The 26,436-nt window shown below is 36.4% G+C and overlaps 1 protein-coding gene across 1 annotated transcript in view; it reads right to left on the bottom strand.

Moving 5' to 3' along the window:
• The window catches only part of ADAMTS3 (ADAM metallopeptidase with thrombospondin type 1 motif 3), a 206,442-nt gene that overhangs the window by 12,435 nt on the left and 167,571 nt on the right, over positions 1-26,436 (bottom strand). The window contains exons 7-19 of the mRNA XM_069457845.1: positions 25,967-26,123; positions 25,115-25,220; positions 24,593-24,736; positions 23,832-23,964; positions 21,728-21,841; positions 19,567-19,712; positions 18,196-18,371; positions 16,894-17,027; positions 15,229-15,352; positions 11,530-11,610; positions 9,598-9,761; positions 4,121-4,286; positions 1,396-1,528 (exon numbers count right to left, since the gene is read on the bottom strand). Coding sequence (XP_069313946.1) covers positions 1,396-1,528; positions 4,121-4,286; positions 9,598-9,761; positions 11,530-11,610; positions 15,229-15,352; positions 16,894-17,027; positions 18,196-18,371; positions 19,567-19,712; positions 21,728-21,841; positions 23,832-23,964; positions 24,593-24,736; positions 25,115-25,220; positions 25,967-26,123 — 1,778 coding nt within the window. The remainder of the gene's footprint in view (positions 1-1,395; positions 1,529-4,120; positions 4,287-9,597; positions 9,762-11,529; positions 11,611-15,228; positions 15,353-16,893; positions 17,028-18,195; positions 18,372-19,566; positions 19,713-21,727; positions 21,842-23,831; positions 23,965-24,592; positions 24,737-25,114; positions 25,221-25,966; positions 26,124-26,436) is intronic.

The following is a 26,436-nucleotide window of genomic DNA, read 5'->3' as shown; positions in this document are numbered from 1 at the left end:
AACAAAAACTATAAACATGTGATGTGATGGATAGGTTAATTAGCTTGATTTAATCATTCCATAGTGTATGCATGTATTAATATCAAAACATCACATTGTACTACATAAATATATACAATGATTATTTTTTTATTTTAAAGAAGTCTACAAGTACACAGCACAATGGATGAGAAAAGATGAGCCCTGTGGCAATTTCATCACTGTGAAATTTCAGGACACTAGGAACAAAATGAAGATCCTACAAACTTTGAAAGACAAACAAAACGAGGTCACACAGAAAGAACTAAGAATTGGAATGGCAACTGGCTTTTCAACAGCAACACTGGAGTCTAGAAAATAACGGAATAGCATTTTTGAGATTCTGAGGGATACTGTGGTTTGGAACTGTATATTTAATACATACGTGTGTGTCTGAATGATCAAAAGTGAGAGGAAAGACGCCTTACATAATCTTATACTTTAACCTCATACGTTTTTCTTAGATGTCTAAAAATTTAATTTATATATATGAAAACTTCACTGTTTTCATGAAGCTACTGGAAGGTAAGACCTACCAGAATGAATGAATGAATGAATGAACCAAGGGATAAGAAAGCTAAAGCAGGAAACAGGAGGCCCCATGCAAGAGAGATGAATGAACACTGGTCAAAAGCCCAGGCTGCAGCTGGAACCCCGACAACTCTGCTCTCTGACAACTCTTCTGTCTCCAGGAGGATGAAAGTGACAGGATACTTAGATTGTCAGCATTTAGAGGGAACTGATACTCAGGAAGCGAGTTTGGGGATGAATGAGTGAAAAGTAACAGAAAATCAAGTACATAAAAATCAAGACATTCATTTCCTATAGAAGAAACAAAACTTTGTAAGAAAGGAAAACAGAGTAATCAGAGCACACTACGTGACTCAGGTATTAAGAAGAATGCATGTTAATATAAACTCTGAATATTAACATCAGGAAAAGGTATGTTAGATGAATGCTGGAAGTATTGGGGGAGGAAGAAGGGTGGTCTGTGGGTGTGCATTGGGTAGGGGTTATAAAATAATGCTAAATCTTCACATTTCACAGAGAAAATTCAATATATTATACCAAAACCCACCCTCTAAAAGAGTCAAAAAATAGAAGCAAAAACATTTTACTTAGAGAGATGGAAACAAACAACCACCAAATAGCAAAAGGAACGTAACAGTTGAAAGTGGTTGTTTTTGAGCAGGAAGATGGCAAAAGGTAGGGAAACTATGGCTTTATATGATTTCCGTGAAATGATTTGACTATTTAAATCAGGTGCATGTAGCAGACAGAGCTTTGCCTAAAAATAAAATTAAAACTAAAAAGAGCTAAAGACATTAAAAGCCTCGCTTTGACCTCGGGATATAACAGTTAAAATAAAATGCTTACAGTGGATGTGTACACTCTTGAATATTGCACATTCGTCTAATAGGTTTCGGCTTTTTATTGGCCTCACAAAAGCTGCGATGAACCATTTTATTATCACTTTTCCTACGGCATCCGTATTTAGTGTACTGGAAACCTGGAAAAGGAAATAAATTGCTTTGGATTTAAGCACTTATTCATGCTATCATATATTTGATTAATCATTCATACATTCATTCATTCAATATTTACTGAGCATATACAATAAGCCAGGCACTATAATAGATGCTGGAGGACCCAAAGGAATTAAAAAACCAAAAATCCTTATCTTTTCAGAGCCTACATTTAATAAATGTTGTAATTTATTAAATACCAGCTGTGTACTCGTTAATGAACTGGACTTTAAATATACACAGTCTAGTGTGAGAGACAGATGTGAAAAGCACTGTGTCAATACCTACTGACATAGGCTTTTACAGCGCTATGTAAACAACTTAACGGTAGAGGGCACCAAAGGAACACACCGAGAGAGATCTCTAACTTAGCTGGAGGAGGGGTAGGGAAAGCGTATAGTAGGATCAGCATTCCTTGAGCAGAATCTTGAAGTTCAAGTAGTATTGGGTAAGGGAAATGAAGTGGAATTATTCTCCAAGCAAAGGAAATAACATATATAGAAAACTGCAGGACCTTGAAATGGCTGAAGTATCATGTGTAGAGAGGGCAAGAGATAGGAAAGGATCAGATCTTGAAAGCCTTCACTGTCAGACAAGTGCTTGGACTTTATCCTGAAGGTTATAGGGAAGTTACTGATGGAGGTCTCCCAACCATTAACTTTTACATTTGTAAATGTGTGTGTGTATATTATGTGTGTGTGTGTGTGTGTGTGTGTATAATATATATACATACACATAAAGTTTTGAAAAGTTTCAAATCTACAAAAAAGTTGTAAGAAAAGTAAAATGAACATTTGTGTGCCTTGCATCTAGATTAATATTTTATTACCATCTCACCACATTTGCTATATTTCTTTCTTTATAAACATATTATTTTTCTGAACTATTGGAGAGAAAGTTGTAGCCATCCTGACCCTTCACTCCTAAATACTTCAGCACGTATTTCATAACAAGTATATTCTTTTATATAACTACAATATAAATTCTTAAAATCAGGAACTTTAACACAGATACAATGCTGTTATCTCACATACAGACCACGATCAAAATTTTTCAGTTGTCTCTATAATGCTCTTTATAGCAACGCTTTTCCAATCAAGGATCATGTATTGCATTTAACTGTCGGGTCTCTTTACCCTCCATCAGTCAGGAATAGTTTCTGAACCTCTTTTTGTCTTTCATGGCATTTACTAGTTTTGAAATACACAAACCAGTAGGTTTGTAAAATGTTCCATAATTTGGCTCTGTTTAATTGTGTCCTAATGATGAGATTCAGGTTATTCACTTTTGGGAAGAATACTACATAAAATGATGTTGTGTCTTCAGGATGTTAATTGGGGAAATAATATAATTCTACTCATTCATTCATCCATGCATTCATTTAAGAAAGATTATCCTGGAAATAAAGGAAGAGAAGAAAATCAAAGTTAGTTGACTAACAAAAAGGCTGTTGCAATAATCTTTCCTTCCAAAATAAGGAAGGAAGTCTGGTGAAGAAGGAATCGATGTGGTAAATACGAAGAAGGTGTATCTGCCAAATCTTGTGATCAAGTAGATGTTGTGAGTACAGCAGAAGGGAAAATCCAAATTAATTAAGCATCTTGTAATAGATAAAAAAGTATAATTTAAGATAATTAACTAAAAATATTTTATTCTCCCTTAAAAAAAAAAAGCCCTTTAGAAACACATCCTTGAATTTAAATTATAAAGTAAATGGTTTACATAGGAATTCTCTGTTGTAAACAATTTTTTTCATTCTCAATTATTCATTGTCATCTTTGTGAAACTCCGTTGCTTTCTCCTGCTCATTGGGAAGAATTTCGCCTAGGCCAAGCTCCAGCTTGGTACTGGAGCTCTTGTTGTTCAGAACTAGGGGAATGGGTGATGGGAGAAATTGAGAAACACTGAGTATAGCTTATTAGGTGTTCTCTGGAGAGGGCAGAGAGGAGGCAGAGTGCAGTGAGTGAAAGTGTGCACCCAGAAGCCAGGCTATCTGGATTTGAATCCTGTGCTCTCCGGCAAATTACTTATCTTCCCTGGGATTTAGTTTTGGTATCAGTACGATAGACAGAATAGCACCAATCTTACAGGGCATTGTAAATATGCATGCATTGATATTTAACGCACTTGTAATAGCATCTGGTTCCAAATTACATAGCACAGTCAGCTACACAGTCATGTGTAACAAATAGCTCTTTTATTAACACTGATGGAAAAGAAATGCATAGATATGGAAAGTCAAAGTGGAGAAGAAAAGTGAGAACCAGAGTGCACTGCATTTGGGAGAGTTTTGGAGTTTGGTTAAAGTGATTAAGGGTCCCACTACAGTAAATGCAAGACATAAGAAGCCCGAGAGAAAAGGGCAAGAGGATTTCAAGGTCTATCATTGTGATGAATGGAATCCCATCCTTTGCTGATTCTGAGATCTCAGTAAAAATGTTTCGTATTTATGTTTTGGTGGTTATGTCTGGTGACTCTCAGATTGGGGCCTCAACTAGAGACAGTTCTTAAGGTAGAAGCAAGATTGGCTTTTATATGAATTACATTTTAATAGAATAAGTGTGTTCAATTGTTACCTCCACCACAGGGTTTGGAGCACTGAGACCAGCTCTTCAAAGCCCACTCAAATGTATCTAATTCTTCCTGGATGACATTGTTGCTGTTGATCGTAGGTACAGAGTCTTCATGGATGATGTACTTGTATGTCAGGCTAGAGCGGGTGTCATTCTCTTGAGGTATAATCTGACATACACATGAAATCAATATGTAAATCACTGAGGAGTTTTAAATTTTGAGTGTAAAATTACAAATATTTCAGAATATTGCTTATTAAAACTAGAAAACTTTCAAGCATTTTCTAACATTACAATGTTTTTATTTCTATCAACTAAAGTGCAAGTGTGCCCCGTTTAAGAAAGCATTGCAAATATATGTAAGACTTTGAACATAAATATATTAAATAGTACATACACTGAGGAGTAAGAGTTTGTATTATAAAAATAATAACTATATAACATTGACTACAGGTTTCCTTAAATTACACTGTCTTTTCTTAGTGCGTTTTAAAATTGTTCTTTAAAATACACTGTTTTGTTACGATAATAAAGATAATAATATTCCCTCCAGAAAATATATACATTATGGAAAAATATAAAGAAAATAAAAATCATCCATAATTCTACTAACCAGAGAAAGCCAAAGTCATTTTTATTATTTTTGGACTCTCTAAAGATATTTGCATTGTGTGTGTATTTATGTGTGTGTGCACGTGTGTGTGTGTGTGTGTAGAAACATACATAATTTTCTGGCCTTGCTATTTCACTTAATGTGTCATGCACATTCCCCAAGATAGTAAATATTCTTTGAGGATGTTTTTTAATTAACTAATTAATTCATTAATTTATTTATTTATAGAGAGGGAGGAGGGCAGGAAGAGGGGGGAATGGGGGAAGGGAGCAACATCATGCTTTTAAATGTCAGCATAGTCTTTACTCCTAAAAGTATTATATATTATTTAACTACTTACTTATTAATAAGTATTTATATTGATTAGAATTTGTCCACACCTTTGTGGAGATTTCCAGTTTTCCTTAAAAGGCTAAAGGGTACAAACACTTTTTATAGTTCTTATAATACATTGTTGAATGGCCCTCCAAGAGAATATATGAAAATGTTCATTACACACTATAGATAACATAATTTTCACCTTTATTAATTGGATGGAAAAAAGATCATGAATTGTTATTTATTTGATAACCAGTAAAGCTTAAATTTCCTAGGTTTATGATTCACTTGTATTTTATCTGCTGTACACTGCATGATCATCAGTTCTGTTTTTTATGGGTACTGTACACATATTTTTTTCCTAAATAGTAAGGTATTAATCCATTTTTTTAATAAGAATTATGCAAATATTTTCTCAGTTTGTTACTTGCCTTTTAAACAAAGGGAGACACGTGCAATTCATTGGTATTTTAACTAAACTTTTAGAAATAGCTTTTGTTTGGTAAATGAAGTGGTACCAAACCCACTGGGGTAAAGGATCTGGTTATCTGGGTTCAGTTCTCTTTTTTCTCAGTCTTTGTTTTGAAAACAGCATTAAAAATCAGCACCGACCCTTCTACTCTAGTCAGATGTCTAAATCTTTCAGCCCCAGACGGCCTAGCCACCATGCTCCAGGGCTGCAGACCTGAGCTTTCAGTCCTTTAGAGAGGAAAAGAAGGGTCATGATGAGAGAGCACTGCTTGGTCACACCTCCCTCTCCTAGTTACAAATCTCCTCCTTATATCTCCAGCCCACACCACTCCATGTGGCCACATTACAACCAGTGGGCAAATCCTTGAGGCAGCCTGTTATGGTGGCTCAACCTCGGGGCTCTGAAGCCAGATACCCGTGTTGCTGGAAAAGAATGCAATGTGATTAATGAGAGTGAAGTGGAGCTTCTGATCTCCAATCACTCAAACAAAATTATCTGAATAAAATTTTCATTAGCATATATTTTGCTATAAAACTATCTAAGGGAACAGACTGAGAGTCCAGAAATAGACCCACGTACATTTGGACCATTAATTTTTTACATAAATGAAAAGGCAATTAAATAGAGAGAGGATAGTCTTTTCAACAAATAGTGCTGAAACAACTGGACATTGTGGTGCATTTAAAAATATGTCCAAGATTAGGTGAAAAAAGACTGACATGTATCTTGGCTACACTGTCTCACTTTCTCTGTCACTCTAATCACATGCTCTAGTGGAAGTCAGTGCCATGTTGACAGGACACTTAAGCGGCCTGTGGAGAGACTTCTGTGGCAAGGAACTGAGGACAGCCAGCCACCAGCTGGGAGACTGCATGGGAGCAATCTACTGAGGCCTTTCAACAGCTGTGTGACTCAGCTTGGATGCAGAGTCACCCCCAGTCAAGCCTTGAGGTGACTGTGGTCCAGCTGACAGTGACCTCACGAGATACCCTGCACCATAACTGGTCAGTTAAGCTGCTTCCAGATACATGATCCACAGAAACTGTGAGATAAATGTTGCTTGTGTTTAGCCACTAAATCTGGGGGTAATGTGTTTTGCAGCAAGAGATAACTAATATTGACATCCATTTTCAAAAATAAGAAACTAACATTTTATACAAAATTAACTCATAATGGTTCATAAACCTAAATGTAAAAATTTTACCAAAAAAGAAAAAAAAAAAGAAGAAGAAGAAAATGTTTTGATGTTGGATTGTTGGATTAGGCAAAATATTCTTTCATAACACCAAAATCTCAACCTATAAAAGAAAAATTGATAAACTGGACTTCAGTAATGCTAATTTTTTTTTTGCTCCATGAAAAAAACTACTAAGAGAAAGAAAAGGCAAGCTATGGACTAGAAGATATTTGCAAATCACATATTTCACAGAGGTCTTATATTTAGCATATAAAGAACTCTCAAAACTCAAGAAAAAGAAAAAAAACTTTAACAATGGCCAAAAGATTTGAACAGACACTTCAAAGGAGAAAAAAATTTTCAAAGAAAAAAAGACTTAAATTGAGTGGGAAAATTTGATTTTAGAGTAGTATAATTTTTATAGGGAATCTAATAAATATAAATTCTGTACGCAAACAGAATCCAACAAGACAAATCAAGTAGATGTCTTCTGCTTTCATCCATGAGGGAGTAATGGAGTGGCCTTCCTGATATCAAACACGCAAAAATGATCAAACTGGGTGGAAGACAGGAGGGAACTTTTTTTGGCAATGGATAGCATGGCAAAGGACAGCGATCCTTGTGAGAAGAGAAACAAGCCAGGTCTTACTTCCTGACAGGGGCCAGGTTCTGGATCTCAGAGCTCAAGCCCAGCCTAGCATTCTCCCCGAGCTGAGGAGATAGAGCTTAGAGTTTGCAACTTGCAGGGCAGGCGTGCTGCACAGAGGCGTGGCCTCAAAGTCTGCAGGAGTCCTTGACTGAGGGCTGGTCTGTGTATGCTGAGGCCAAGACATGGTGGGTGGGGTCCACAGTGAGTGGCTGCTGTGTGGCTGGGAGTGGGACAGATACTGGAGTCCAGATAGGGCTGAACTCAACAGGGTGAGAGTGCTAATTCTTATCCAGCCAGAGTAAGAGGCCCCACTAATACTTCAGGTATTCTGTTCAGGCACCAGAAAGGCCGTGTCATAAGAATAAGGAGACATTGAAACAGACCAGCCCTAATGAAGAATAAAACCAGGTCTCAAAGGATCAGGAGCATCTGACAACAACTTAACTGCCTGCTAGAGCAAAACCCAACACCTTACAATTTATCATCCATAATGTCTATTGTACAAGCAAAAATTGTAAGAAGCAGGAAAAATATGATCCATAATCAAAAAGAAAATAAAAAATCAGGCTATAGAAACAGATGACATGAAAGCCCAGAACTTAAAGGATAAGTCAGGCATAATGACTGAACATATATGGAAATGTAGCAGAGAAATGTAAATTAAAAAAAGAAAAAAAAAAGAACAAAATGGAAATTCTATGAAAAAAAACTACACCATCTGAGGTGAAAAATTTACTGGGTAGGCTCAAATTCACTGGATAGGATTGGAGCTCACATAAGAGAAACAGTCACTGAACTTAAACAGAGCTCAACAGAAATTATCCAATCTGAAAAACATATTTTTTGAAAAGATTATAAAAAGATGAACAGAGCCCTGAGACTTGTAGAACAATTTCAACTGTTTAACATACGTGTAAATGAGTCTCCCAGGACTAAAGAGGAGAGAGATGGGGAGAAAAAAAGGCAACTAACTTGAAGACATAATGGAAAATTTACCTAAATTGGGTGAAAAGCATCAACCTACACAGCCAACATTCTCAGTGAACCCAAGCATAATACATACAAAAACACCACAAACTAAGTAAATTGTAATCAAACTGCTAAACAAACAAAACAAACAAAAAGATAAAGAGAAAAATCTTAAAAAGGTAGCCAGGGACAACTGACACATTCCATACAGAGCAGCAATTTAAATGAGGCTTCTCGTCATAAATGCTGGATTCTAGGGGACAACCGCTACATACATGAGTAAAAGATGGCTCCTATAGAATGGCCCCTGCATTATTTCTTCTCAGCAGATTGAGACCTCTTAGCTAAAAAACCCACTGATGCCAAAAGCAAATTTTAACACATCCAGTTGTTTTTACTGTAGCTCAAACAAGAAGAGTTATAGCCATTTAGAGCTGGCCTGCTTTGCATACCTCCAGCAAACTGCATCCAACATCTGCTAGGTATACATAAGACCTTGTGGCTATAAGGATCCAGCTGCTGCTGTCCTTGGAACTCTGTGACCCACAGACTCTCCGCTGTGCTGCTAAAAGACATCACCTAAGCACATAAACCACCACTCCATTCCCCTCTTCCTCAGGAGTTCCCTTGGCCTTCTCGCCTCTGGGTCATGGCCCCAGTTGCAAAGCTGCTAAGGCCTCACCCAAATAACACTGTGTGTGTGCTACTGCCACCTTGTGGTCATATCTTTTTCTTTGCTCAGCCCCCAAATCCACCGAACTCCCTGCAAGATCGTAACATCTATACAATCTATACGAAAAAAAAATAGCAACCCCAAACTCTATATCCAGTAAAGACATCTTTCAAAAAATGATGGTGAATTAAAGATACTTTCAGGTAATTAAAAACTGAGAGAATTATTTGCTAGTACACCCACACCACGAGAAGTGCTAAAGGAAATTCTTTATACTGAAGGTGAATGATCTAGATGGAAAGTTAGACCTACAAGTTAGGACGAAGAGCATCAGAAATGGTAAATATGTGGGCAAATATAAAAACTTACTTTTTATTTTCTTGTTGTCTTTGAAAGATAACTGATTACTTAAGTGAAAAATCATAATACTGCATCATTCAGTTTATAATGTATATATAATAAACTATATGACAATGTTGCAGAAAGAGTGGAGGGAAGATAAATTATAAAAAATAAACAACTAAATATTTGATGCTCGAGGTACAAGTGTTTTCAGATGAATTAATTACAAAATTATAAACTACATAATGAGCCTGTAATGCCACATACCAAAACAATAACAGGATCATGTAAGGGGCCATCAGTGTGAAGAGTTTCAATGTCATCTTCAATGTTATAATCCCACTCCACACCGAGATCTATGAAGGTCCGCGACTTGGCCTCCTCCCCTTTGCCATTTAAAATATAGTGGCCTGTGGCCTGGTTCTTAATAGCTAAAGGAAAGAAAATGAGTAATCGACATACAATTTATTTTATCATATTACCGTGTTAAAGACTCATAGTAAGTCTACCCCTTTCTATAAATCAATGATCATGTTTCCTTGTTAGTATCAAGCAATCAAAATGAGTGTTAGTTCTGATATTACTCCCATTTTGTTCATTAGGCATTCCAACCTCTCAAGAAGCATTCTTAACTGGTCAAAAACAATGGCAAGATGGTTAAACAGGCGAAAATAATGTTTGCAAATATTCCCATTTGAAAACATCGTCAAAGAGGTGAATGGTTTCTAACCCATTCATCCTATACATTTCCTTGGAAAGCTGGGAACATTTTGAAAACAATGGATACTTCTCTAACAATTAATACAAACAATTTATGCTAGCATAGCATATAGCACAATGCCTTCTTTACTCTGTATTTCCTTAATGTTGGTCAAAATATTTATAGCCACCCAACATAGCTGAAGTAATTTAATTTCAGGCCAACAATTTAGTTCTTATGATTGTAAAATTCCAAATCTACATCACCTACTTATATAGTTAGAAAAAGCTGTTTAATGCTGATAGAATTCTTAACATATTATAGTTTTACTACATATTATATTATAAAACAAAATAAAATAAAATGCCACATTAGTGTGTAAAAGATAAATGGGACTTTAAATTTTGGAAGTTCTCATCAGCATATAACAATAAGTGAGAAGACAAAATTTCATAAGGTTACTACCATTATTGAAAATGTGTGGAAAACATGAGTACTTTTAATTAAATATATTTATTCCTCTTAAGCTTTTAAACTAGTAACATTTTTCCAAGGATAATAATCTGAATTCTAGGATGAAAATAAGGAGTTTTAAATACTGGAGAGAGAACTATGGCTGACAGCTAGACTGGTAGGACATCTAATAGTAAATATAATTTAAGTATTAAAAAATTCTATGAAACACCATGAAACAATTCATCTTTTTAAAGTCAGACACAAAATTTTCTACAAATCTTTATGGGGTTGATAGATGGTTCCTTAGTTTCAGAAATCTTCTTAGTGTTTTTATAGGCAAAGAAATATGTGAAGGTTATGTTTACACTTGAATACACATTTTAAATATAAACCCCTTTAAAGTGACATTTCTACAGGTCTATTCTCATAAAAGAGAAAAAGAACTTCTTTTGGAAATTATAATCAGTCTTGCAAATAAATCTGCATGTGCTAGTCAAAAACCTGACACATGTCAGATGTTAGAACAATTTAACATTCAACTATTAATAGTAAAATTCGCCTGTAGATGCTTTTCAGCCAAAGAGCTTAAATAAAATGCATTAAAAATAAGGGGTTACATATAGTATGGCATCAATCAAAATATCAGAACTCATTTCTTAGCATTAATATGATGAATTTTCCTATTATTCCTTAATTTAATGCATTTATTAACATATTTCTTTTTGTTATCCCCTAATACAGAGCAAAACATGCATAACAAATACAAACTTGTCCAATGATTTTTTTCCCTCAGGTAATTATGAACCAATTTATTTCTACCAAAAATTAAAGCTCTATTTTTGGACATTTCTTGTTTTAAAATAAGAATAGTTGGGAGAAAGGACCAACGAAAACTACATACTATTCAATTAGTTTATACATAGTTCTGATTCTTACATACGTATGTATACACATATACATACACACATCCATATGTACGGTGTCTTTGACATTTCAGGGTTTCAGTGCATGTTACAGCAGAGCCAGCAGACAGCAACACTTACCAAGAATGTGAGGAGAAGCCTCGTCTTCTTGGATTAACACATGTCTAGCCCCAGGGGGTATATCAAACATCTTAAGGTACCCTTTGCATGTGTAGTAAATGTTGTAGGAAGCAAAGAAGAAAACAAAAGCAACAACTATGGTTAGTAGAGCACTACATCCTTACTGCTCCTGCGTGCAGAAGACAGCATCCATAAACTCAAACAAGCAGTTTCGGAAATTAACTTCAAAGCATTGGTGGCTTTTGTGACATCCGGCATGAAATTAGAGGAAATTTTTCTTTATTAAAGAGGGGTGCAAAAAGTTAATCTTGTGACCAATTTAGTAGTCATTTATCTTGTGTTGACCTACAAATCGTGCCAACAATTCAGGCAAATACTATACTTTCCTGTGTCCCTCTGTGTGATTCTAGTTTTCTAAACTGCTCTTTCGAAGTAGGGCCAGTTATTAGTGAGAGTTCACTTAGGTGGTGAACATGTAATTTTAAAAGCCTAAGTGGCAAGTCTGGATAGCTAAACTTCTAATTATTGAAATATTTTCGTGTTTAAAAGTCTACTTTAATCTAAAGAAATTACAGAAGAAAAATCAGTGCATAGCTTTCATTTTTCCTGTGATCAGTATTAATTTTTAAATCTTTAGACAAGTTTTTTGATGGAACTATTTTAAAATACATGTTATAGATTTGACCAAACCATTTGGTTGTGAAATGTATGCAAGTTACATCATGCATTGCCTTATATGCACCCTAACCTCACTCTTCTAAGCCAGAAATAGTAAAATCAATATGCTTAATTGGTTGCTTTGGGTTTTAAAATCATATATCATTCCTATTACTGTTAATATCATATATCATAAACCTTTGTAATGTAATCATATGCTCTAAAAATTATCTTCCAATCATTTAGAATTAAGATTACAACTCCAAATCAACAATAGGTCAAACAGAGAGACCAAGATGCTATATCTCATTACCATAAAAAATAAATAATATAGAAAGATTATGCAACTTACACCTTCAGTACATTATGAAACAACCAATTCATATTCCAGGTATGAGTACTGACAAAAATTCAGTTATCAATACTTAATTATTGATGGAATCAGGAAAGAAACAAGTTTTTTTGTCATTTATATATGTACAATTAATATGTACCTATGGGTAGATTTATCCAACTTTTTGACAATATTTACTAGTGTTCTAGCTAAATGGAATGGTCATTCTGGTATCAGGGTTTTCAACACGTGAGCCCGGGGTAAAGTCTAACACATGGAATGTACCATGTTTGCCTGAGTATGCGATGGCTAGAACGACATGCTTAAGATGCCAAGTACAGCAAAACAGCTTGATGTCCTTTATGGATGCCCATCTTTCTGCAGTTTGCTACAACTTACCCAGTACATTTTTAGCTTCTCTTGTCTCAGCAAGAGAAACATCACGAGCTCCTTTGGGTAAAGTGAAAGCACCTCTCGTCTTCCCTTAAATAGAATGTCTTTAATTAGTGGAGGTTTCATGTTTATCAAAGTCTTGCTGTTTCATTGACTATCCTATAAGCCATATATATTTTATTAGGCAAGATATAAAATATGTTTGGTAATTTTATATGTTGGAGTCAAAACACATTTATAATAGTTAACTAACGCCAATAAACTGTTAATAGTCAATGAAAGTAAGACTAAGCATGAATGCAAAACAATGTAGGGGATTTGAAGTTGAATACTTGCAGATTTCATTTTCCAGCAACTTGAATTCTTTATGGCACCTCTTGCTTAAATGTTTCCCTGTTGGAAAAGGTTAATTAGTCTATTGAATGACTATGATGACAACATTAGTGCAAAGAAATGATGTTAGATTATCTTTGAACAGTTTGAAGCTGTATGACCGATGAAACTTTTCTCCTGATCTTTTGACTCTGATTTGCAGGTTTAGAATAATTTTTGGGTATCTGAAAAACAGTATCACTACCTTATATCACACATAATACGGAATGAATGATTATGTCAAAAACTTTTTTCTTTACATTAATTCACTCTGGAAAGAAAACAAAATGAATTATTTTACATCTAAAAGAAAAGAATAATATATAACTCCAATAAAGAAAGCACAGTACATTATTTCACAGTAAGATGGAGAAAATTACATTTGATTCCACCAAAATCATAAATATATGTATGTAATTATAATGCTGATTTATTAAAATAATGCAATCAGCCAGAAATGGCAATATTTGTTTTTCAAAAATTTTCAAAGTGCAAAACATAATTTATCACACAAAAATAGAAAAGACATTGGTAACTAGAGTAGGAAATGCCTGAGAGAAACACATTAGAATATAGTGATTTAGCTTTGCCCTCTTAAATATATCAAAGAGCAAAGCTGGTTTATATGGCATGAGCCAGAGCTAGGTAGCTGGGTGTTTAATGGGAGTATAAAGGGCTAAAAGAATTAGTCCATTTGGATGAAGACTAACTTTTTAATACTTTTTTACTCTATAAAAGGAAAAATTACCACTGTGACAATGTAAAGTAAACCAAATTTCTTTGTTTTTTGTTTTCTGTCATTCTATAAGATATACTGACATTTGTTCAATAAATCCTTATTGAATAAGTGAACAATATGTGTTACAAAAATAAATTATTTATTTATTTTTTTTGAGACAGAGTTTCACTCTGTTGCCCGGGCTAGAGTGAGTGCCGTGGCATCAGCCTAGCTCACAGCAACCTCAAACTCCTGGGCTGAAGCGATCCTCCTGTCTCAGCCTCCCGAGTAGCTGGGACTACAGGCATACACCACCATGCCCGGCTAATTTTTTCTGTATATATTTTTAGTTGGCCAGATAATTTCTTTCTATTTTTAGTAGAGACGGGGGTCTCGCTCTTGCTCAGGCTGGTCTCGAACTCCTGAGCTCCAGCGATCCGCCCGCCTCGGCCTCCCAGAGTGCTAGGATTACAGGCATGAGCCACTGCACCCGGCCTAAAAATAAATTATTGAGTAATAAATGTATGTATCCAAATATTTTATGAAAATTCCAATGAATATTATGAAACTACTGATAATCCTGCAAATTATCTGTTGCAAGAGGATAGCTGTTTGTTCCACATTTGGGACCTTCAGTGTATGTGTCCAAATTACTGACTAGGTAAGAAGCACAAAAGCTCACACTCGTGAGCATATATATCTCAGGTTATTTTTCAATTGTACCTCCATTTTGTTTAACATAGATTTGTAAAAATCATATGAAATATAGATCCTAGGTTCATAGATTTATAAACAGGATAAAATTTTTCACTTTTAAAATAAGAGAGGTGAAACTAATGTAATGTTTAAAAAGTTGTATCTAAAGTTTTGTGATTTTTTTTTTTTTAACTCCTGGTCAATAATTTATGTGCAACAGGAATTCAAAACAAACATCAATTCTAGTAATTAGATCTGCATTTGATTCAAAATGCAACATGAAACAAAACACAGATTTTACCTAACTACTGTAATTTATATTGACTGTATTTGTGCCTTATCTAAATTTAGTTCATCAGTTTTTCATCCTGGATGTTCTGGAGTATGCATTCAGTCAAAGGTTTGAAAGGTAATCTGAATAAAAATAAATCAGCAGCTAATTTTTTGGCAATGTTTATAGAGAAAATGCAGTCTCAAAAGGTACATATCCTAGAGAAGGACATTAAATTCATGAGAGACTTCATCTTACCAAGCTTCCTGGGAGTTCTGGTAAACGTCCCCTTCACGGTTCGACAGTGAGAATTATCTCCTCCACAGACACCACACTTATCCTCAACCTTGTTAGAACCAATTTCTTTATCACAGCCCACTTTCTAGGGAGAGAAGATGTTAAACGTGGCTAATTTCAATGCGCCGAGTAGAGGTCCGTCAACATCCCAGAGAACGATGAATCATTTCTTGAATCATGGTCCACAGCCAGCCAGTATGGACCAAACTTTCACCATAGTCATGATTTTTAATATTTCAGTCTTTTAAAGAACTAGTATGAAATCAAATGCCTTGTGCTCTAGGTGATAAAGGATAATTTTTCCTCCGTAAATAAAGTATTTACCCCATCATAACTTGTCTTAATCATCAAACATTTATTGAACACAGATGTACTTGATATTGGAGAGACCAAAAAACAATAAGATGGTGCTTTTCCCTTGTTGCTTTCATATTTATAAAGATGAATAATAATATAGTGAGTCATATATTAGTGCAATCTTTAAAGCTGGTTGGACAGAACTTCATAGAAGTGGTGGGGACTTTTGCAGGGCCCTGAAGGAACACAGAGAGAATGGGGAGGCATTTTAGGAATGCGGAGGGGTCATAACAGAGCCATGGAAGTTGTATGTTCACAGAAAATGGGTTCAGAGGTTGATATTTAAACCCATATTTAAAGCAATGGAAGGTTAGTGTTGCAAGATAGGGGAAGAGCAGTCAAAGTTCTGCATGGCACAGGCTGCAGAAGGCCTTGAACACCAGGAAGAGTTGACATTTTCACATTAATTTAACAGGGAATTATTGAAGGTTTTCTGAACTAGGGCAGTCGCTTAATGTAAATTGTAGGCGAAGGATACACAATACACCGCTGCACTCATAAACTTAGGAGTGAAAGTTGGGCAGGGAAAATAATAACACCACATACATTTAATATACCAGATACTGTGGGAGGTGAAAGATGAACAAGACACTGTCAGGGAAATTTGAATTTGACCATGAGGCATCTGAGCACTTGAGACTCATTAATATAACGCTTTAGAGTCTGCTGAATTGAGAAGTAAATAGCCATTATAGGCTGAGTTTCAGTTAATAAAGATAATTTCATAACAATTTAACTATGAACATAAAGAAGAAAATGAACTGCATTTTTAAAAAGGATTAAATAGAGCAATAAACATTGTTTTTGATTCTCCACTCCTTTTGTTCTGATGTGGGGCTTCGAGTTTAAACTCAGAATAAACTGGAAGGTGAGAGAGGAAGAAAAAGATGTCTCATTATCTTTTAAACAAAACTTATACTCAGCAGTGCATATTTTGGAAAAGACCTTGTATTTGAACAGTCGTGCTAGTAAAATACTCAAAGCAAATGCATTGTTCGCACTTTGTTGTGTTCCCAATCTAGAGTTACTTAGAAAAGGTTGGAAATTAGGAAAACGGTTTAAACCCTGATTCTACCAGTGACCAAAGTTTGACTTTAGTAAGCACAATTTCTCCCAAATTTATTTTAGCTACTGAATTATTCATGGATTCCACTATCATGTGATTTCACAGATGAGAAATAGTTTAAAAAGTTTTAAAATATGCAGAAATAGTAAATGTAGAATTGCCCTATGCCGCAGGAAGTCTTTGGGGAAGCGATCTGAACTCACCACACACTCGCCTCGCACGCATATGCTGTAGGGATCTTTGTAAGAGCAGCGTGTTCCGTCGTGGACCAGCTGTTTCATATAAGCCACATCGCCAGTCTCTTTGGATTGACAATAAAGGTGGCATCTTTTCTTGGCTGCAAAGATGGAAGATAAAAAAAAAAAAAAAACCAAACAACTATTTACATAAAATGGAATGTTTGAACAGCAGAGTTTATTTTATTTTTAAATATAAAGTTTCAATGTGGTTTTCTGAAAACAAAAGGAATACTGCATAAATACATAAAATGAGCAGGAGAAATGTGTGCATACTCAGCAGGTCGGTTTTAGCTGGGGTGACCACATGATTTGTCATCTAAGCTGGGATACTTCTGAAAGTGAAAAGGGGCTAATCACTGAGCCGGGAAAACAGGTATAAACTGGGACTGTCCCAGGCAAACCAGGTTGTACGACAAGCCTAGATTTCATCACAGCTGTTTAATAAACTTCGATTCACAACCAGCTTAGTTTTAGTACCATTAGAGCACTGAAAGAGTGTCTCTTTGGTTTGAGTCAATCACCTGGCAAAGTTTATGCTTCTTATAGGATGCAACTCATTTCACCAAAAGAGAAAAAAAAATGCGTTTTTTCTTAACGCATTGCAACTTTGAATTCCTACATGCATCCGCCTTTTCTTTAAAACAGCTTTAAACTGAACTCAGTAGTGTATTACAGCACATGATAATCATGTAACTATTTTCTTTTATTCACCTAAATAAGAAATAGGCCAAGCAGTTGCCACTTGAACACATTCATACCCAAATTCAGAAGAAGTGAAACATTAAGAGAAAATTTTAAGTATATTTTTTAGAAACTAATTTACAATACAAAAGTAAAAGGTTATGAAGTATCTTTTGTTATTAAATAATGGCCTTTTTGTTGGTCCCAACTCAAATGTCAAAGAACTCTATTTTTCTCTAGTTGTTCAGAGAGGAAAGATCAGAATATTCCAGACGCATTTCCTAGTAGAGGGATTTCAGCTGAATCAAGAAATCCAACATCTCTCCCAGGAGTTATTTTTCCACTGGTCTTCTCACTGGTGATGGTGATGGTGCCGCATGCCAGGAACTATTGCACAATTCTTGCCTCTCTAGAGAAAGGAGTACTTTAGCCTTATTCTTGGAAACCCAGGAGTACTTACCCCTGTAAGCACCAAGGTTCCTAAGTTACCAAGTAGGGATCAAGAGTCCACAGGACTGATGTTGGCAAAACTCAAACCCTAAGTATCCATCCACACAGCAGGAGAAAGAGCGGGAGGCTACTCACAGTCAGAGTGTTCATATGGCAACCAGTGGTGTTTGGTATTCTGGTATTCAAAGTGGGAGTTGCGCTGCTGGCACTGCTGTGCTCTGAAGTCCTCAAAGTGTTTTTGGCATTCTTCTGTATTACAAAGCTGGTACTCAAAATTAACACCGGGACAATCCTGACCACCATTGATGGGCCTAAAGAAAAGGCAACATTTAGAAAGGCCGTTTGGCTTCGGGCCAGCAGCTGGAGCTTGCAGGCACAGTGCCCGAGGGCACAAAGCCAGAGCTTCTGCGCTGCCAGCACCAAGTGAATGAACTCATACTTCCTAATCTCAGTGCTTTCTAAAAGCACCCTTCTCTCCCTGCTGGGTGGGAAAAAAAAAAAAAAAATCCCCATACTCAACTTAAAATAAGCTTTCAAACAGTATATTTTAAATACATGGCAAAAGTATATAAAGAAATATAAAGCATGGATGTAGACTAAAGCATGTAGATGCAACTCGAAGAAACTCTGATCACAGCTCTATGCCTCAGTTTCCTCCTATGTAAAATGCAAATACTATTTTCCTTGAAGAAAAATTGTGAGGATTAAATGAGTTAACATATTGGAAGCCCTAAGAAGGACTCAGGCTCATGGTGAACCTTAGCTGCTATTGCTATTATAATTTTTATTGTTTTTCTTACTTCTACTCATACTACCATCATCTCTTCCTGTGAAGACAGGTCTGTGGCACCAGACAGTCTTTATAAAAGACACGCTCAGAGCCATCCTGCTTGAAACAGAGAGAAAAAGCTGCTCATGTATTAAACCCCAGACAAGGAAGAATATTCTAAATTTAATAATTCAGGTTTTTTTCCTTCGTAAAATAAAGTTTGCTGAGCACAACACAGGGATTCGGTAAATGTATTCTGAGTGAATGAATGGATAACTTTCCCCCCAACAGTTTCCTGGGTTTCTACCACAATCATTCTGTGGCCCCTCCTCGGAAGCAATGGCCGCCTCCCCCGTGGAGAGAGCTATATGCTGGGTACTGCTCCCTGCTTCTTACACTGGATCTCAGCTCACAGTGCTCAGGGCCCGAGGGCGAGGGCGGAGGGCGCAGTCATCTACTTTCTCTGCTTAGCTCTTAAATATCCCTAAACGGTAGTTTCTTCAAAAATCTGTTATCTTCATTCCAGTTTCTCATCTTCATCCCCGACTAACTACCCTTCACAAGATTAATAAACGGAGATCTATCCGAAAGGGACACTGGTTTCTGAGCCGTGAACAATTTCTTTGCATGCCCTGTAGTTTACATGCACTTCCTGAAGCAGAATACCGATAACATCATATTGGAGTATTTTTTACGGTCTATCCAAAAATAACAAGAATTGCAAGGATTATACTCACATGGGATTATTGCACTGGCGCGTTCTGAAGCGAACCCCAGTTCCACATGTCCGAGAACAGGAGCCAAACTTGGTCCAGGACCCCCAATTGCCGTCCTGTCTTTGTTGATTAGCGTTCTTCCACATGCAATGGCCCTTATAGCACCACTTAAAAAATAGCACAAAGTAATTATGAAAACCACGCATACACTAAAGCGGAAGCTGTTATACAAGAACCACCTGTTTGAAGAGCTTAATTTCCTCTTCTTTTTATTTTCCAGGTGTAGGTGCACTTAAAATTATCCAAAAGCAATTGAGATGCCCTATCGGAAGGGTAATTTAGACTCACATTTTTCAAGTAAGAAATTAAAATGAAAAAATAACATTTGCTCAGATAAGTTTTTGTGATCCATTCACCAGGGAACGTTAAACTTCATAATCAGTAAGAATTTTCTAAGCACCCAACTTGCACAGTAAGTACTATTCTACCCATCATCTCTCATTACCTATATCATATTAGGATTTTTGAGGGCAATATGCTCCCCTTTAAAATGATAACATGAAAATATATGTCTTAACTTAGAAAATAATTAACGGAACAGTCAGCTTTCAAAACACTTTTACTTACTTTTTAAAATTTTCGTTCACAACGTTCTGAGAGGTAGATAGGTCAGATATATGATCTTTACCATTTAGACGCGGGAAATTGAGGCCCCAAAAGGTTGTGAATAGTTTAAGGCCATGTGATCATGAAGAAATTCAGTGGAGCTACCAGAACCCTGATACTGTAGAGGCACCTAGCTTATGGCGCCCAGCCTACAGCAGGTGCTCAAAAGATGCTAGCTATTTTTCTTTCTAACATTTTGACTTGCTTTTTAATACAATACATAACAAAAGTATTTTTTAAAACTCAACTTTTATAAATTTAAATATAACACAAATATATTTATTAGGGGGTTGGACATTAAGAGTTGATTATAGTATACTTTTTAAAAGCAAAAATGAATCAACTCCTTATTGCTCTTGTTTTTAGTTGGAAGTGTGTAATACCGAATCTTCCCAAAGCAGGACGCTGTATGTTACGGACCTGGCATAGTGCCTAACAGTGTCAATACTTACAATGACAGGTTTTATTATCATCATGCATATATAATTCTCATCACAAGTACAGTTTATACACATTTGAAATCAAGCTTTAAAGGAACCAAAAGCTATGTAAATCTCCTTGCCAGCTTTTGGTCCTGTCTACAATATCTTATTTCTAAACTAGTCAAGGCTCTTCAACTTGAGTTCTTAGCATGCCTTTGTCTTGGGAGCTTTGCCCTTATGAGTAGCATAGCTTGGCACTCAGCCAGTTTCTGAGTATTCAGCCCTGACTACGCGATTTGAGATTTAAAACCTCTGGGCATCTTTCCCCAAGGAGCAAGGCCAAATCTTCTGTATAAGGTCACATGACTTTATTCCTGGGCAGCTTTCACAGGGCGTGGGATGCCTGCAAGTCAATCAGATCCCACCAGCAGGTGGCCAGATAGTCTGCTGAGTTGCTTCTTCCTATTTGATCGGCACTGGGCTGAATGGTGGCCCCAAAGATAGCAGGTTCTAATCCCTGGAGCCTGCAAATGCTACCTTATTTGGAAAAAGGGTCTTTGCAGACTAAGGATTTTTAAATGGGGGATTATGCCAGATTATCCAGGTGGGCCCTAAATGCCATTACATGTGTATCCTTATAATAGAGGAGCAGAGGGAGACTTGACACATGCAGAAAAGGAAGCGGCAATGTGACCACGGAGGCAGAGATTAGAGTGGTCACGGAATGTGGGCAGTCCCCCAAAGCTGGAAGAGGCAAGGAACAGATTCTCCTGTAGAGAATTGATTTCAACTCAATGAAACTGATTTCAACTCAATGAAACTGATTTCAACTCAATGAAACTGATTTCAGACTTCTGGCCTCTAGAACTATAAGAGAATGAAGTGCCATTGTTTAAAGCCACTGAGTTTGTGCTAATTTGTCTCAGCAGGCAGGGAGCTAACGCACTCTCTTAGTGCATTACCATCATGAAGCCTCATGTAATATGGTTTTCATAAAAACGACAGTACGGCTATCTTCACCATTTTCTAGACTTTTTAAGATGATTATTATGCAGCATATCTTCAACCTTCACTGTGTCAATAGATATACTCACTTTTCCAGCAGCACATTCAGTTCCATCAAGTGGGGGTCCCTTTTTCGTCTTACAAAAGTAGGGATTATCAGGATGGCTACACCACAGCTGTTTACATGGGTCAAAGGTTCGAAACTGGAAGAGAATCAAACTCTCAGTGAACCCTCAGATACCATGACATGCAACCACAATATATTCTATACAGTCTCTGTGTGCCACGTTTCTTGGGCATTTTTATTTCAAGTTAATAGCCAAAGTTGTGACATGTTATGAAAAGAACACTGCATAAGAATTCCAAGTAGAAAATCCTTTTATTCTGCTTTTCTAAAATAACAATAATAAACATTGATTTGTCTGAGATTCCCTGGTTGACTTTTAATGTTTCTGCATGCCATTTTGTATTTTCAGGTTTCAAATAGACAGTACTGGAGTTTTAAAAAGAATATGTAATTATGATGAACATTGCAAATATGAAAATATAATAGTTTAGCAGCCCTCAAGCTATCAAACGTCTCTTCTTTATCTCTGTAGGTATGAACTAGTTAGATACAAATAATAAAAATACTCATAATAATTAGTTGGTTAAAAGCAGGAAAAAATTGTCAAATTTTCTGTGTGAGATGAGGTATTCCAGGTATAATAAAGTATCATAATACATTCATAGTTTATTCAATACTTTCCATATATTTGATCCTCATGCCAATCCATGGCTGAAAGAATATGGGTTACAAGTTAAGGCTATAGTTATGGTTATAAGTAAGACAGTAACAGAGCCAGACTAGAATCTTGGTTTTCACATTCTTGAGAATGTTTTATATTTTCCTAAAGTACCACATTATAATATCCAAATGTTTGTGTAAGCACACACACACACATATTTGTGTGTATTCTTTGTTCATCTGCTTTTTCTCTCTAACTGTAAACATCTTACCATTCTTTAGATAGATTTTGAAAAATACCAAACAACCGTTGATCTGCATGTCTACTGCCTACACTGCTAATTGCCCATGTACAGCCTTGTGTGCATAGATTTTTTTTATTAGTACCCATTGTTAGATCTAGATTTTTTTGTTCTAATCCCTATTGCTTAGTGTGGAAATTGTACTTTGCTATAACATTGAGCCAAACTTTAAAATTCTCAAATTTAAAACATTAATGCAAGTATTATATTATAATTAGGAGTTCACAGTGTATACCTCACCTTATAGACAGACCAAATGGCTGTATATGGAAGATTTCAAACAGCAGATCAATTTCTTTTCAGTACTATGAAATACTTATTTTTCTTGCTCTAATACACAAAGCTAGCTCAACATATAAAAAGCCTTTCCTTTTACAAAATGAACTACTAAAGGTCAACATGGAAATTTAATGAAATATACATCTAATCTGGGTAGTTATGCGGAAGACTGGTTTTAATGGGTTCCATTTAGCATTTACTTTGTGCCCATGTTGTGCTAAGCACTTTAATTACATTATCAAATTTAATTCTCACACCAATCCTATGAGATAAACACTATCATTATTATATTTTACATATAAGGAAACTAAGCCAAAGAGATTAAGTGTCAGATTCAGGACCTGACCCACCCAGTCTGAGCACGGTGTCCATATTCCTGACTTCCATGTTGTCCCATATGATTCTTGTATGAGCAAACACCAGCACAAGCCTTCCCTATGGTCACACATGCATGGAATCATGGAATCCCAGCCATCAAGCCAAAGCAAAGCAATGTATCTAAGACTTAAGAGTCACCTCTGAAGGTCACAAAAACCAGAGGAGGAATAGAGCACAAAGATTTGAGCCTCATAGCCTTGATTGCAAATCCAGCTCCCGTATTTACCAGCTGTGTGACTTAAGCAAGTTGCATAACCTCCGTAAGTCTTGAATTTTTTTCCTGTACAATAGAAGTACATCAGCTCCCTTCTAGTCTGCCATGAGGATTAAATAAGAGAGTGTATTTAAAGCATTGAGCTTCAGCACACAGCGATATAACAAACACAAAATAATTGGAAGATGTTCTTATATTAACATTTGCACCTGTGAGTCTGTAAAGCTCACCAAGCAGGAGCTACACGAAGAGATTTCAAGATGCAAAATCTACATCAACTATGAGTAACATACCGCAGTGCACATTTTATAACCAACACCAAAATCAAAACGACATTGCTCATCCATAGAATAATTGATTCCAGGAAGTTCTGGGAGTTTGGGCCAATCATGTTCAAAAGGGTCATCAAGGAGACAGTCGTAGGAACTGTAGGAAGGAAAATATTGCATGTAGTTAAATTTTCATTCTTTATAATCATGTCCTTACGGAAAAGTAATCTTAGCTTATATACTCTAGAATTTCATCAGATCATGGAGCAAGTTCACAAAAGCAATACATTTTAAAGTTTTGGTTTCAGTTCCATTCAGAAAAAGCCCCTTCACCCTTATTCATGCCAGGAAAATAAAACCATGTATGACTTAAGCCTATAATAATGCTGTGATTATTTGCATCACTAATTAAACCCCCACGTGGCCTGGCAGGGGACGTCCTGACACGTATACTGTAGGGCATAGGTGGTATAATACGTCGGAATCCCATGACCATCCTCTCCTCATCCTCACTCAAGTTTGACCATTAGTCAAAGGTCCCATACAAAATTTACTAAAGGGAAATTATATTATAGCTAAAAATTAAATTCTAGGTTTATTGCTTAAAATATTGTGACTACGTTATAGAACTGTTGTACCAAATGCCCTGAGTCATAAGAAAATATTTATTAGCAACAAGAGTTTTCATTTCCTGGGAATTTTGTTATGATCGAGGTCCTAAGAGTCAGTTTTATGTCTGTAGGCTATGAAACAAACGCTCTCATGCCATGCAGCAGGGGACATACTGGATGTATCTTTTCAGTTCTTGACCGCTGCATCGGGACCAGTGGTAACGGTGGAAGGCTGCTTGCACCAAGGGAGCCATGACACTTCCCATAGCAGTCTCATCACCGCACCTGTTGCCTTGTCCGTCATGCTCCATTCCCAACCTAGAACACAAAGGAGACCTCACTAGTGAGACTCGGGGGCCTACAGCTTTTCAGTAACTTCTGTTTTGAAAATAAGTACTGGGAAATATGTATTTTAAGGCAACATGGCTTTCTTGGAAAAGGCACAGAAACAGAAATCGAGAGCAATCTGACAGAAATGCCTTTCTTCTCCTCTGAAAAGCACAGAAGGGCCTCTGCAAGCCAGAGTCACTCATTTAGTTTCAGTGCATGACCTCTTTGCAGTGTTCAGCTCCTCACACTTGGCAAAAGATGAGAATTGCATACTGGCATGCATTCTGCCCGAAGTGGAAACAATACTGGGAGAAGCAGGAAAGAAAAGACTTTTTTTTTGCTTTATAGCTGTCAACAGTGACTTACACATGGCCAGTTTCATGGGCTACGACAAAAGCAGATGAAAAACCATCCTCATGATTCAGGGTACAACTTCTCACTGGATGACACATGCCCGTGACTGGAGCATATCCTGTAGAGAATAACAATTACTTTTATTTTCATTTTATGAGAAAACCCACTAAGAATTACTACTGGACCTCTGCCTAGAGGGAAAAAAAAAAGCTTTTCAGGAAACAGAGCAGTATTATTTTCCTGCTAGCACTGAGCCACATTCTCTTGGGAAAGTCACAGGTAATGGTCTCTAAAAAGATTCATTGGGTCTGCCTTTTCTTCTTTCCTAAGGGGAGGAACTGCCTGGGGTGACCATTCTCTTCTGTCCACCAGCTAAACCTTGTCTTTCTGTTTTAGTAAAATGGTCCTTCATATCGTGGTATTGAAGAAGGGAGCCAGAAATTCCATCAACACTGAAAAGAAAATCACCAGTTTGCTTTTTCCAAAGTCCACATCAGAATTTACTGGATAAATGTAAGCTGACTTTGGAAGAAAGCTCTTTGGCAGCAGTCATTTCTCATGGCATCTCTTTTCTCATTCTGAACAGTTAGTAGAAATCACACTGCATTTTACAGCATCCTCTCCATACCCCAAACACACAATCGTTATTTTAAAGGCAAGTATAATTTATTATGGTATTTAAGTGGCATATAACATGGTGAATTCCACAGAAGTCACTGGAAGCAATAGAAAGGAAATGTATGTTTGGCTGGTACATGGAAAGCGGTGGGGAAGATTGGAATATTCGAACAGACTGCCGGATTTAGGATTACTTTTAAAAAAGTCATGCCCTTAAGTTTTTCTTCTACATATTAATGACAATACCTTGCATTCCAGCAGGTCCAAAGTCTTGCCTGGTTAAGAAAATTGCATGATCATGGTGTTCAGAATGGTTGAGATCAGATTTTTGTTGTTGACAAGCCCAGCGACACACATTCTCCAAGCTCCTGGAGGGGTTTCCTCTTTCTATGAGGCTGATGGACTAAGAGGAAACAACATGTTAAAGACACACATAATAGTTTCCCAAAGACTTCCTTTATTAACTTTCTCTGCAGTTGAAATTTGGGGTTATAATACTTAAACAGTAATTCAGTAATATTATTTGGGGCTTATTTAGATTTGGGGCTTATTTAGATTTACATTGGTTTGGGAATTCTAAATGCTCATGAAAGACATCATTATGACGACGAATATTACCAGTGTAAAAGTTAACTGACACCACGTATGAGAATGTCTGATGGTAGAATTTGCTATTGTGAGGCAACTGAATATGAATCATTTAAGTAAAACTTTTA

Source organism: Eulemur rufifrons, chromosome 24, assembly GCF_041146395.1.
Source record: "Eulemur rufifrons isolate Redbay chromosome 24, OSU_ERuf_1, whole genome shotgun sequence".
Lineage (NCBI taxonomy): Eukaryota > Metazoa > Chordata > Mammalia > Primates > Lemuridae > Eulemur > Eulemur rufifrons.
The sequence above is the reverse complement of the archived record's forward strand: the minus strand, read 5'-3'. Positions and strand labels throughout refer to the sequence as shown.